General features: G+C 43.4%; 1 protein-coding gene across 3 annotated transcripts in view; it reads right to left on the bottom strand.

The window, feature by feature from the left end:
• Positions 1–5,122: 5,122 nt before the first annotated feature.
• LOC146205275 (retinoblastoma-like protein 2) overlaps positions 5,123–12,673 on the bottom strand; it is a 114,047-nt gene continuing 106,496 nt past the window's right edge. For all 3 annotated transcript variants that reach the window (XM_084589934.1, XM_084589936.1, XM_084589935.1), the window contains one exon: positions 5,123–7,165. In XM_084589934.1, coding sequence (XP_084446060.1) covers positions 6,983–7,165 — 183 coding nt within the window. In that variant the 3' untranslated portion in view covers positions 5,123–6,982. The remainder of the gene's footprint in view (positions 7,166–12,673) is intronic.

Here is a 12,673-nt window from a genome sequence, read left to right as displayed (position 1 = left end):
TTCAAGACTACGTGGAAAAGTATCCAACTTGCAGAGAGCACAGAAAGCCAGAAACAGAACCCCTGCTTCTAACCCCATTGCCAGCACACCCTTGGGACACAGTCGGCATGGATTTCTTCACGCTGAAGGGGAAAGAGTATGTTGTAGTAGTAGGCTACTACTCCCGATTTTTTGAGCTAGAACAGCTGCCGAGGACAACTACAAAAAACATAGCCCTAGTCTTGGAGACAACGTTTGCACGGTACGGTGTTCCACGGACAATACGCACAGACAACGGGCCGCAGTTCACTTCCACAGAGTTCAAAGAATTAGTGCATCACTGGGGAGCCTCACACACAACCTCAAGCCCTTACTACCCGCAGAGAAACGGTATGGCTGAGAGGGCCGTGCAGACAGCAAAGCAGCTTTTGAGGAAGTCTTCCAACATACACGAAGCGCTGCTTGCTTACAGGGCCACACCCAGCGTGGAAGGGTTTTCACCAAGAGAACTCTTAATGGGTCGTTGTCTGAACACCACAGTACCAACCACTTCGAAGCTGCTAGCCCCGAAGTGGGACGACAGCGAATTCAGACAAAATAATGAAGCCTACAGAGCTCGTGCAAAACGATCATACTACACCCGGCACATGGTACGGAGCCGAAAGCGCTTACCACCAGGCACAGCGGTGCGCATCCTCGCTGGAGCTGCATCACACGGCGTGGTAACACGGCCAACATCAGAACCAAGGTCCTACGTTCTACAAACCGACAGAGGACAAGCAAGATGTACAGCAAGACACCTGCAACCGCAGGACACGAGCACCACAAGAAGTGGACGTGTTTGTTAGCGACCAGAACGCCTGGACCTGTCAGATCAAACCTTTCAAGAAATGGGGGTGTTGTGGACGCCACTGACGACAGCGCCCCAAGCGGCAAGCTAACCAGGCGGACCACCGGGAGACCCCGGCATGGGCGACCGCGCCAAGCAGAGCGAAAACGGGCGCCATTACTTGATGTTTAAATAAACATTTTGCTTGTTATACCGGCTACGTCTACCACAGTTAGCATCTGCTGTTTTCTTTAATTTGTATCCTACTTACAGCATCCATGTCCCCCCCCCCCCCAAACCTAGAAATTTAAATGAAATCACAACAAAACAATGAATGCCGGGAAGCATTCATTGGTCATTGTTAGCAACTGCTGTTTTCTTTAAGTTGTATCCTACTTATACCATCCATGTCCCTCCCCCAAACCTAGAAATTTAAATGAAATAAAAACAAAACAATGCATGCCAGGAAGCATTCATTGGACGTTGTTAGCAACACTGCTGTTTTCTTTAAGTTGTATCCTACTTATATCATCCATGTCCCCCCTAAACCTAGAAATGTATATTAAATCAAAACAAAACAATGCATGCCGGGAAGCATTCATTGGTCATTGTTAGCAATGGCTGGTTTCTTCAAGTAGTATCCTAAAGACTTGCGTCATTGGCAACGTCGTGGCAGAGCCAACACTCGTGCTTGCTGCTGTCCAAGACACCATGAAGGCAAGGAAGAAGGAACGGCTGGCAACACATGAACAGCTCAAGGATATGATAAAATCAAAGCTGCAGAAGCTCTGCAGTCCTTCAAAGGGTGTTCTGCCAAAGGACAGCACTGCTCCAGATCATGGATACAGCATGCGAGATGCACAAGACTGCGTTGTATACTACCTGTGTGGCTATCTTGTACACTCCTTTTTGAAGCATGAGAAGTGTGCTGCCTGCATCAGCGAAATCCAGTCATCACGTACGCAATGCCCAGAAGCTTTTATAACTCTTGAAAGAGAGTTCAAGGAAGGAAGCCTTAAATATCCTTCATGGGAGCTGTTCAACATGTTTAGAAGTGTTGAAAACAAGATATCGACCCTACTGCAAGAAAACAGCCTCTGTGTGGACACTTTCTGGGATATTCTAGATTCACTGAAAGGCTGTGGTGTGCTAGATGTTGGGTGCTGCACTCACAGGGACACTCTGACTGCAGACCTTCTGCAATACTATGTAGTCCTGCGAATGCACTTTGCAGCAAAGGATGCTTGCAAACAGCTGACTGCTTGTGGCACAATTGCTTCCGTGAGAAAGAAGGTGAAGTTGATGTAGACTGGCCTTTTGGACAACTAAATACATCCACGCGACATAAATTAGCATGCATGTAAATAAAGATACGTTATGATGGTTATGTATTGAGCCGTGCTTTGTATTTCACTTAACCGCGAGTCATTCCTTTTCTACAATTAGAAGCCTTTTTCCAAGTTGCTCAGAATAACTCAAAAAGCCAAGAGGTCGGCGCACGTGAGGCATCTGTAGAGTAAATACGGTGTAAAGTTATAAACATCCCAGCACTGAGACAAGTTTACTGACCTAATTCATATCACCGCAGCGCCATATAGCATAAAACGGGTAGCCGCAAACGTGAAAGGCGATTAACGATACCCTTTTACGTCGTAGTCGGCTTTGTAAATAAACGCATGCGCTAAATTTGAGTTTGTTGGAACCGCGGGCCAGTTGAAAAACACAGCCGCTTATCGGAATATACTCTACTGATGTAGGGACGTGTCCTACCAGATGCCACAATGCAAAGTCATCACTAACAAGGTTTGTGTTAGGAGGGCCGCGCTGGAGGGGAGCGTGGAAAGCGTCTGCACGCCCAACAGTCGGTTCAAGCTTGTTTAAGTCAGCCGTTGCCTAGTTTAGGCATTGTTTTTCCTGTGTACTACCACGAAATTAATTTCTGTGCGTAAATAACATTTAGCCAGCTGACCCCAGCTGCTTCAAGGCCTTAACGTTGATGCGCAGGCTTCTTGCTTCCATCGTTCAACACGGAGACGTAGCAGACGACATCAGAAGGGGCACTCCTAACTACTCCTAACTCTCCTAACGCCACAGCAGCGCCGCCGCTGTGCGGGATACGCGAGGGGCCCGCTCCGTCTACATGGCGCGGGCGCGCTCTTTCCCAACTGACCTAATCTAAAAACGTTGTATCCTACTTATACCATCCATGTCCCCCCCCCCCCCCCCAAACCTAGAAATTTTATGAAATCAAAACAAAACAATGCATGTTGGAAGACATTCATTGGCCATTGTTAGCAAGTGCAGTTTTCTTTAAGTTGTATCCTACTTATATATTCCATGTCCCCCAAAACCTAGAAATTTAAATGAAATCAAAATAAAACAATGCATGCCGGGAAGCATTCATTGGTCATTGTTAGCAAACGCTGTTTTCTTTACGTTGTATTCTACTTACACCATCCATGTCCCCCCATACCTAGAAATTTAAATGAAATCAAAACGAAACAATGCATGCCTGGAAGCATTCATTGGTCATTGTTAGCAACTGCTGCCTTTTCAGCTACCGCTCCATTCATTCATATTCTGTTCGCCACCAACTACGACCCCGTAATTTTTTTTCGCTTACCTAGGATATATGGAGGAATGTGCTCCAGCCAGTCCCGCTTGGCCAAAGCGTTTGGGCTTGATTTGTAATGAAGTTGTACCTCATATGTTCGCCACAAATGTGCATTGCTCTTCCTTCATTGCATTGTTTATCTGCTCCCTTTGGCTCTTTTGTACCGCCTTTCCTTGTACGCCCTTTTGCTGGCTCCTTGCTTCTCGCGTTTTCAGCTTCGAAATAAAGGTTTATCCGCGCATCTGTCTTCTGCCTCATTGTAACTCCCGCATTGTTTATTCATCGCTACATCACTCCAGCTAGCTCAAGCGCCACCATTTCGAAGCTCCGACCCCAATTACTTTCACAGGGCGCTAGGCGGCCGCGACACTCCCGGAATATATCTTCCGGCGCCCACTCGTGGCATTGCCTATTCACTGAGAGTAAAGCCCCTCAAATTAACCGCAAGTGCTGTCTCCATGGGTTTCAGCACTGTGCGCATAGTCCGCGCTGCCACGAGACAGTCATGTTCGTTCATTATAGCTTATAAATGGGCTTCAATGAACCCTGAATTGCCGACACCGAGAAGCCAATATGCAGCAGTTTGGCGCATTCTTGCTAATTTTCGGCGGAATGGCACAGCTTTTCTGGTTTGGAGCATTTGGCAAAAGGATGACGTCACTACAAGGAAGAAAAGCAACAAAAGATCACCGAGACATGGTCATTCAGTTAAAACACTGCCTTTTATTTTTATCACTTTCAACAACTTTTCAAGGAAATAATGCCAATGAAAATGTTTGGCAGTCTAATCTAATGACAAAATCAGCACAACTGGATAGGGAACATGCCTGGCACATTAAGGCCAAAGTAGCCAGTCACAAAACAAAATGGGTTATATTAGTACTATATATGGGTGTATGTATGCATATATATATGTACACACACATGCATTAAAACTGGTGTAACCAGTACAATTACCCCAATGAAAAATACAAATGAACAGCAGCAATTTGGATGAAAGGACAGAGCTGCAGAGGAATGAGAGTTTTGTGGGAATGTGACCACAGCTAGCAGGAATGCTTCATTCCTAGCGACTACCTCTGTCAAGGCATATTTTCCAGATTTCCACAAAAGGCCCACCCCTGAATCACTTCAAAAGCATTGCAGGCACTTCAAGATGGCACAGCAGCAGTAGCAGCAGCAGCAGGTCACAACGGCTTTATTTTCTCTTAAGTCAGCAGGAGTCTCCTCTAAACCTCCCAACATGGAACTATGAACAGCTACATTGCCTCCATAAATAGGCAGGCAGTACAGTCACAATAAGACAAGCAAGGCCAACAAAAGTGAGGACATCAAGAACTGTTATACACTACAGAAATTAAGCCTGGGAACTTTGGCTTTGTCCAAAAGGCAGCGCCTATTATAGTCAATTCAATCACTGCGTGCATAGGGACCTTCAGCAGTCAAGGCAACCCCCCCCCCCCCCCAACCAGGAAAAGAATTAAATTCAACACCTCAATGCAACAAACTGCTTCAGCCACCACTCAACTGGTTTCTGTTCACTCACTGTGACTGCAGCCATGCAAGTCAAAGAAAACAAGCTACACCACAGTCAAACTAAGCACACGATAATAGAAACAGGACATCAGACAAAACACCAGGACATAAGATGCAAATGATACATCTCACTAAAAATATGAGAACTATTTATGGGCAACCTGAAAAAAAGAAAAAAAAGAAAAGAAAATAGAAAGAAATCAACACACATACAACCATTCCAGGTTCAAGGTGAGCTTGGAACATGCTGCTTTCCTGGTTGCCTAAATCAATACCGTCATTTAAGCAACACTTCAAATACTACTTCATACTAAAAACTGAGCTGCATTTTCTACAGCAGCACGAAAGAATGTAAACCTGCTAAACAATCAGGCACAGGACTCCAATACAGTACAGCAAAACAGTGCACAACAGCCACGCTGAGAAGTACATACATACATGCACACATACAAAAAAAAAAAAAGCACAGGCTTTTTATTTTTACACAACTCTATATGACAACACAAAAAATGAGGCTTTGCTTCATAAAAACAAGTGAAACGCAGTGTCCCAGTGCGACGTCTAACACAATACGGCCAACCATGCAAATATTAACACTCAAAACATATCTGCATTGAACTCCAGCTTCAAGAAATTGAACATTTCAGATACATATAACAATAAGGAGGAGGAACAGGAGAAATAAACAGTGCAGAGCTATTCTTATGCTAAAAACAAAACAGACTGTTACAGCCACCTATGTACGCAAACACAAATTCCCATTACAGGTATAGAATGTCCAGCTGCAATCAATATTCACTGCAAGTGTAAGACAATGAGCATGAAACAATTAGGATGATTCACAAGACATCCTCCCAGTGTCTGCCACTACTCTGATAAGGTACTAGTGTCCCTAAAATAAAATGGAATGCACGGCACGCAGCTTGGATGCGTGGGTCATCCGGATGTTCAGCTTCAGTGTTTGCCTCATCAGCAGCCCGGAAGAAGGAGAGCGCTTTTCCCCCCAAACTCGTGCTTCGCTTTATTTTGTGGACACTAGTACCTCCAACGATGTCCTACTCAGATATGCAACATTTTTTATGTTCATTTTGAAAGCACTGCACTGCTGCAGACTATGTGGTATACTGCCTCATATCAAATTAAAAAAATGGACCACCATGATTCTGGAAAGCCACTGGGTGGTACAGTGACCTCTTTAGATTAGTACTGACGTGGACGCTTTTGTCTCAAACAGTACAGGCATAACAACAGTACAGGTATAACAACACAGGCTCCAGTGATGGTAAAATAAAATCCTGAAAGTAGCACTCATGTGATGTCCTCATTCCATTTGCTATGCCATGATAAAACAAAATGATCGCTTAAGAAGGCTATGAAACCAGAAAAAAAGTGTAACCACTGTATGTAACCAGAAAAAAAAAAGGCAAACACCAACTTAAAATTCTTGTTATCTGACATGCTAGACTAAAACAATAAAACTTAAAACCCTAAATGTGGACAACACATTCCTATTGTTACGCTTCTCTGTGGTTCAAGCTCTTGGAGACTAATAACCACAATAAAGACTGCAACAGCAACACAAACTAAAAAGAAAATAAAAGGTATTATGAGCGTGCACACAGTGACCATGAAAATTTAAAAACTAATAAATGTGAACAAAACTGTTGCACATTGGTGTAATGAGCTATTCTGTGCGTATACAGAGTAAATGATGGTGCACTCCACCCACACTGGCATACCATAATGTTCCAGGCAACAGGGTTTGCTTTATATCTTAAGTTTCCACCATAAAACACACAACTGGCTCAGCTTTTGTCCAGAAAGAAGTCATGACAAAAAGGTTGAAGCATTTTTGTAGGGCTTGCATCACACTTGCTGTAGCCTTGTGCAATAGAATGACCCCAAATGTAAATAAAACAAACAGCGCATGACAGCACATATGAGGATGACAGCCCACCAGAAACTGGACAATGAAAGTGTCTTAAATATAATGATGGAAAGCGTAACCTCCCCATCCCCTCCCTTCAGTTGTCCGAGCTGCTGCCCCCGCCACAGACGTCCTGGCGCTCCTTCATTACCGTCTGAATTTTCTTGTAGAAGCACCTTTTTGTAGCAGGGGATTCATCCTCCAAGTTGTCATCTTCATGCAATATGCGCTTGCTCACACTGTCACCGCTCGAGACCAAGCGGTTGATCACACGCAGATCCTGCAGTTTTTGTTTTGAGCCAAAACAACAAGACAAATGAAAACCCAACACATCAACATAGAAGACACGCAGCTAGTGGGACAGCCTCTCAAATGTAACAAGTTCAGTATACATTCTCTACAAATTATTATTCAGCCTCCTGTCATTCAAGGACTGGCAAATTGGGTCACACTGTTCCTGCTAACATTGAAAGGACCACAAAACTGTGTGCATATATACGTGATCACTTTCACACTTGTGTTGGTCAATACTAAGCAACTAATCAAAATGTACTTACCATAAATACCTGCGCATAATACGAGCCCCCATATAATATCAAGTGCAATTGCGGGATAGCAAAAACGAAAAAAAAAAAATTAAGTTTTCATCCATGTATTATGCAGCAAAGAAAGATAGCCAAAGTATTTATTTTGCACCTTTCGCGGTTGCCCCGCAAGGCGCACGGGCTTCGTGCTTTCACATCCAACAAAAAGGTATCGAATAGTGCCACGAACCCTCAAGTGCCGGTGCTGGTTCGCTGTTCTTCTCGCACCCACATACTTAGTCGAAGCAATTTACACATTGCGAGAAGAGCAGCTCACATTCGCCCCGGAAATTGCAGAAACCACATGGCCCTCCAGTTGTTCGAAACCAGCAGGCTGCTTCTAGCTCAAACGCGGGACAGCAGCGCACGAGTCGCTAGCCATCATGCGTTGCACTCATGCCTGTTCACATCAGCACCACACACAGGTGCGCGGCGTGCACGTCCAGCCTAGATTCAGGGTTTTCGCAAGCATTGTCGGGTACATGTATCGTCTGCCGATAGCAGCTTGCTGGAAACCTCTTTCATTAGAAATTTTTCTTCGGTACCTTTAAACGTGTTCGGTATACCACATTTCTCTAAAGTGTGACCGACATGCTCCTTGGGAATATTAGTGAAGCGTTGTGACTCGACTGTAGGGCTTGGCCAGCGTGGCTGCAGAGGCCCGTGAGAGACTCATGCAGCGTGCTGAGTGATCCTTTTGCCATCCCTATATTGTGTGAGGTGCGATCGATCTCCTTCCGGTTGTGTGCGCGTTGGGGGGGCACCGTGGTAGCAAGGATGGTGGAGTCAGCATGGGGAAACCATTGAAAGTCAGCCGATGCCATTGCTTAGCAACTTCTTTCGCTGGAAGCCCAATTCTAATCGCACTGATTAATAATGAAATGCGAATTTAGACTGAGATTTGCATGAATCCCCATGTAATACGAAGCGGAAATCTGACATGATAAATTGGAGGAAAAACCCTATATTATAATGCTTATATGCGGGTTTTTACGGTACATATTGAAGAAGTAGGTGATCAGCAATGCTTTTGCTGTGCAAAGCAGAGTTCTTGTTTCACCTGCAACTGGAATGAGATTATATTTACCACATTTCCCTAAAACCAGAATTTTGCATTTTGCATGCACATACTCAAGCCATTGCGAAATCTGATTCAGCTACATGGTTTCCGGCAGTCTGAAATGCTTTGCAGTCACAAAAAGGGCACAAAAGAAATAACGAAAAAAAAAAGGGGGGGGGGGGGGGGAGGGGGGGAGTAGTGCACTGACAGACTATTCTGAAGGAATGCTGGTATCATTATTCCAACGTGGCAAGTCACTAAGGAAACTCTAAAAAATTGAAAACAGGGCTCATACAGGTTCCATTTTAAAAGAAACTCAAGGACTTTTCAATGCCAAACCTCTCAACATGCCAAAGCCAAAATTTGGGAAATAACAAGCAAGTGGCTGGTTAAAGTTTAATTCAGTTTAATTAAATTTAAAGAAATTTAGCAGTCGCCGAGGCAATTCGGGAAGACTGGCAGGTATGCACAGTCCTTTCAAAAAACCGTAGACAACCCAATGTGGTACTGCATTTTGCAGTTGTATGACAAAGAAGTATTGTCGAGAAATTAAGAACTGATTTTACTGAACCAGACAAAAAAAAAAAAAAAAATAAGTCATCGTCCATGCCTTTAAAGATATACTACAATGCCTGTACAAGCTAGAGCTTTGCCCCTCAAATGTCAATAAATATTTCTGTTGACATCAAACAATCCTTAAGCCTTAGCCCAAACCACTTTTCTCATGGTGTTGAACTGAATGATGTAGGTGAAGTCATTTCAAGCTTCTGCCTTTTCCAACATTCATCGGCAGCTTTAGGGGGGATGCAGAGCTAAAATAATAATTTTAACCAAAGAAAAACGTGTTTTTAAATTTTTGTTGTTTTGGACAGTGCATGCAATAAAGAAATTTCTCACTAAGTTCGGTCGTCATCTGTGCGTAGCAAAATTAAAATTAATTTTTTTTTGCTAGATGGTGTGCGCAACACCAAAAGTGCCTATGAACGCGGATTTAAGACGCAGCCATATAGCGGACAAGAAACTGAACACGGATTGTATCCCCCAGGTCAGAATGCTTGTTTTTCATGCTCTCTGGCCAAAAAGAGAGCTGCTGTCGAAATACAGCAGACAACTAAAAATAAGAAGAGAAAGAAAGGCCAATTTGGGGCCATGGCAACAGGGAAATGGCTGCTAAACCGAAATAGAAGCTTGGATTGACTATAACGCAGCATGTAACCTTAGTACACTGTTTTCGCAGCACTGGGAGCCTGACTAACCAAAGTGCTCGACAAGCTAGAGATAAAATATGGAGCCCAGACAAGGTCACTGGACAACTGAAAAGCTAAAAAAAAAAAAAGGCAACTGGAAGCACAGAGCAGTGTCGTGTTGAAAAGGACAGCCCAACGTATGCACCAGACGACTTTGATAAAGTAATTTAGGGCCCAAACTTCTAACAGCATGTTCTGAAATCTGAACTGATTTATCTCAGTTGACACTTTTTACAAGAACACAAATGACGTTAGGAAAACTATTTCCGAACTCTTTTGCCAAGGACTGCTGCAAGATAAGGTACTTTCTGGATTCCTAACTATTATATAAAATATGTGACATACAATGGCAACAAAAAAATGAAGTGCGTGTTTAAAGTACTCTGGTGTTTACACAATATGTCATAAGGAATCCGCAATTGGCCTTATCAACTACCTAGAAGTTATCTAAGCCCAAAAGGTTAGTGCATCTTCATTATTTTGGAAATGATATTTTCCCCAAGTTGACACATCTAATTACTCATTATGACAGCTACATTTCTTTCTACTGGTGCTAACGTGATGAAACTGAACATATTTTAATAAGAGGAACGCAGGCCATCCCTGAAAATTTTATAGGAATTGGTGCAACAATTAAAAAGTTGACCCTTCAGCCTTACATGCCCTTTAAAGGGGTGAAGATAACTAATTTTTCATACACTGTTTCAAACGTTGCATATTAACGCAATAGCATTAAAAGGGCTCACCAGCTCCAAAAAAACTCAGATTTAACTTTTTGTGTCTACAGACGGCAGCACTTACATACCATCAAAAGGAGGTAAATTCTATTCCACTGTTTAGTGTGAGACGGTTCCTGGACAATAGGACGTTATCAGCAGCCACATTTTTAAGAAGACGACAGTAGGCAGATTTAGAATAGGGTCGGCACAAATGGAGAATAATCACACCTAGCCACACCCTTTCGGCGTCAGCGTTCTGCGCACGTGCACTAGCGTATTAGTACTCTTGTGAATGAGGGCAATGCGCTACGACAGCGAGGATTTAACAATGGGTGAACCAGCTGGCTTCCTATCAGCACCAGAACAGTGCGAAGAGATGTGCAGAGCTAAATGCATTTGTTTTGTGAATGTGTTTCATGTGTGTATGTGTATGTCGGATCTCAAGCACCATGCTGTTATTCTCATTATATATGACAGGAATGCAAAAAGCGCACTTCTGCTGAAGGCTCTGCTTAGGCAGCATGTGCGTTCTCGATAGTGTATTTTAGCAATAGGCGTTTGGCTAACACGGCAATTCTTTGGCTGTTGCATCTTACTGCCACAATGCAGCAAAGTGCGCACTCATTTCACGTCGGTTCAAGCGCAGTGCATCTTGTCCACAGTGACGAACGAAAAGTTCCCCGCTGATTTGTTGGGCAAGAATGCTGCCAAGGCTTCTCTCTCTCATGCTCTCTCACAGTTGGATATTGTTACCCGTGCAGACGACAAGTCTTCAAAAGGGAAGATTTGCTGTGGTATAGTCTAGTTTTTTGTTCTGCTTTTGACATCTCACCCCATTTACAGCATTGCTTCTACGCCTTTACTTCAAACTGTCCTCTCGAGACACCAGTGTATACATGAAATGCGGTTATCAAAATCGGAGTCGGGGCACACAAAATGCACCACCACCTTTCTGAAGATAAGGTACGCCAACGTACAATAAGGGTACAATGTCTGTGTCTATTAACCTCAAGTGCCATTTCTTCTCAGCCATTTGGAACATGCACGGTGATGAAAGGGGAGAAAGGAACAACAAAACAGTTCAAGCGAACATAAAAACCTTCGGTTCATTCAAGCCCATTTAGATCTGGAAAACACTGCACGCACATACACAACCAAACACAAGGTTATTGGTCGAGTGTAGTAATCATCATAACAGCTGGCCACCAGGTGGAGCCATGTCATACAAGTTAAACTTTGCACGAAATTTATATGTGTGCTGAAAATATACATTACACTTCCAGAGCCTGTAAAGCACAAAGCATCCGCTCAATACGAATGAAGATTGTGTCTTAAAATAAAGAAAAACAGAAGAAATGTTGCCGATGAAATTTCGATAGAAAAAGCAACATAAATAAAGATACGATTTTTCTCAACATTTACCTCTGCTTTGCAAAAAAAAAAAAAAGAAAAAAAAAAAGAAATAAAAGTTTAAAAAATTACTAGCAACATTTCTTTGCACAACTTAAATACAACCAATTTGGGTACGCTAGAGCTTCTGAAGATGTGCATGTACAGTAAAAGCTCGTTAATTCGAACATCACGGGACCGGGAAAAAAGTTCGAATTATCCGATGTTCGAATTATCGAATGGCCTCGAAAAAACTGACCAAAACCATTTGTATTACGGTAAATGTACAGTATTTAGTCGCGTAACGAACTCGCTCGCATAATAAACCCACCCAGCCCCGTTCGTGCCTACGAATCTGAAAAAAAAAAAAAAAAAAAAAAAAAAAAAAAAAAAAAAAAAGATAATAAATGCGTCAGTCGTTAGCGCGTCCCCCGTTTCGTTTCGTGCTCCGGTCCACAACACATTTCTTAGCAGTGCGCCAAGATGCTGCGCCTGTTTATCTTTTGACTTTAGCTCCGGCAGGGGGGAGGAAAGCGAGCTTGGCAAAGTGCCAGCGCTTGTCCAGTTGTGCAAGCCTCCTTTTCAGTAAGTTCGCTCATGCTGGGGTGGGCGGTGTCCTATACTGCCACTCTAATCATCGGAACGAACAGTGCTAAAAGCCGGCGTCATGATCGCGGGCTGACTCGCGTGCGTGCTTCCGTTGACGACTGATGGGTGGAAGGATAGATGGCTATCGAAAAAAAAAAGTTTAACCCATAGTGCCTGTCCGAGATCGCAGCCTTTTATGGG

The sequence above is a fragment of the Amblyomma maculatum genome, chromosome 1, assembly GCF_055883805.1.
Source record: "Amblyomma maculatum isolate TAMU_Amacu chromosome 1, ASM5588380v1, whole genome shotgun sequence".
In the NCBI taxonomy this organism is placed as follows: domain Eukaryota; kingdom Metazoa; phylum Arthropoda; class Arachnida; order Ixodida; family Ixodidae; genus Amblyomma; species Amblyomma maculatum.
The sequence above is the reverse complement of the archived record's forward strand: the minus strand, read 5'-3'. Positions and strand labels throughout refer to the sequence as shown.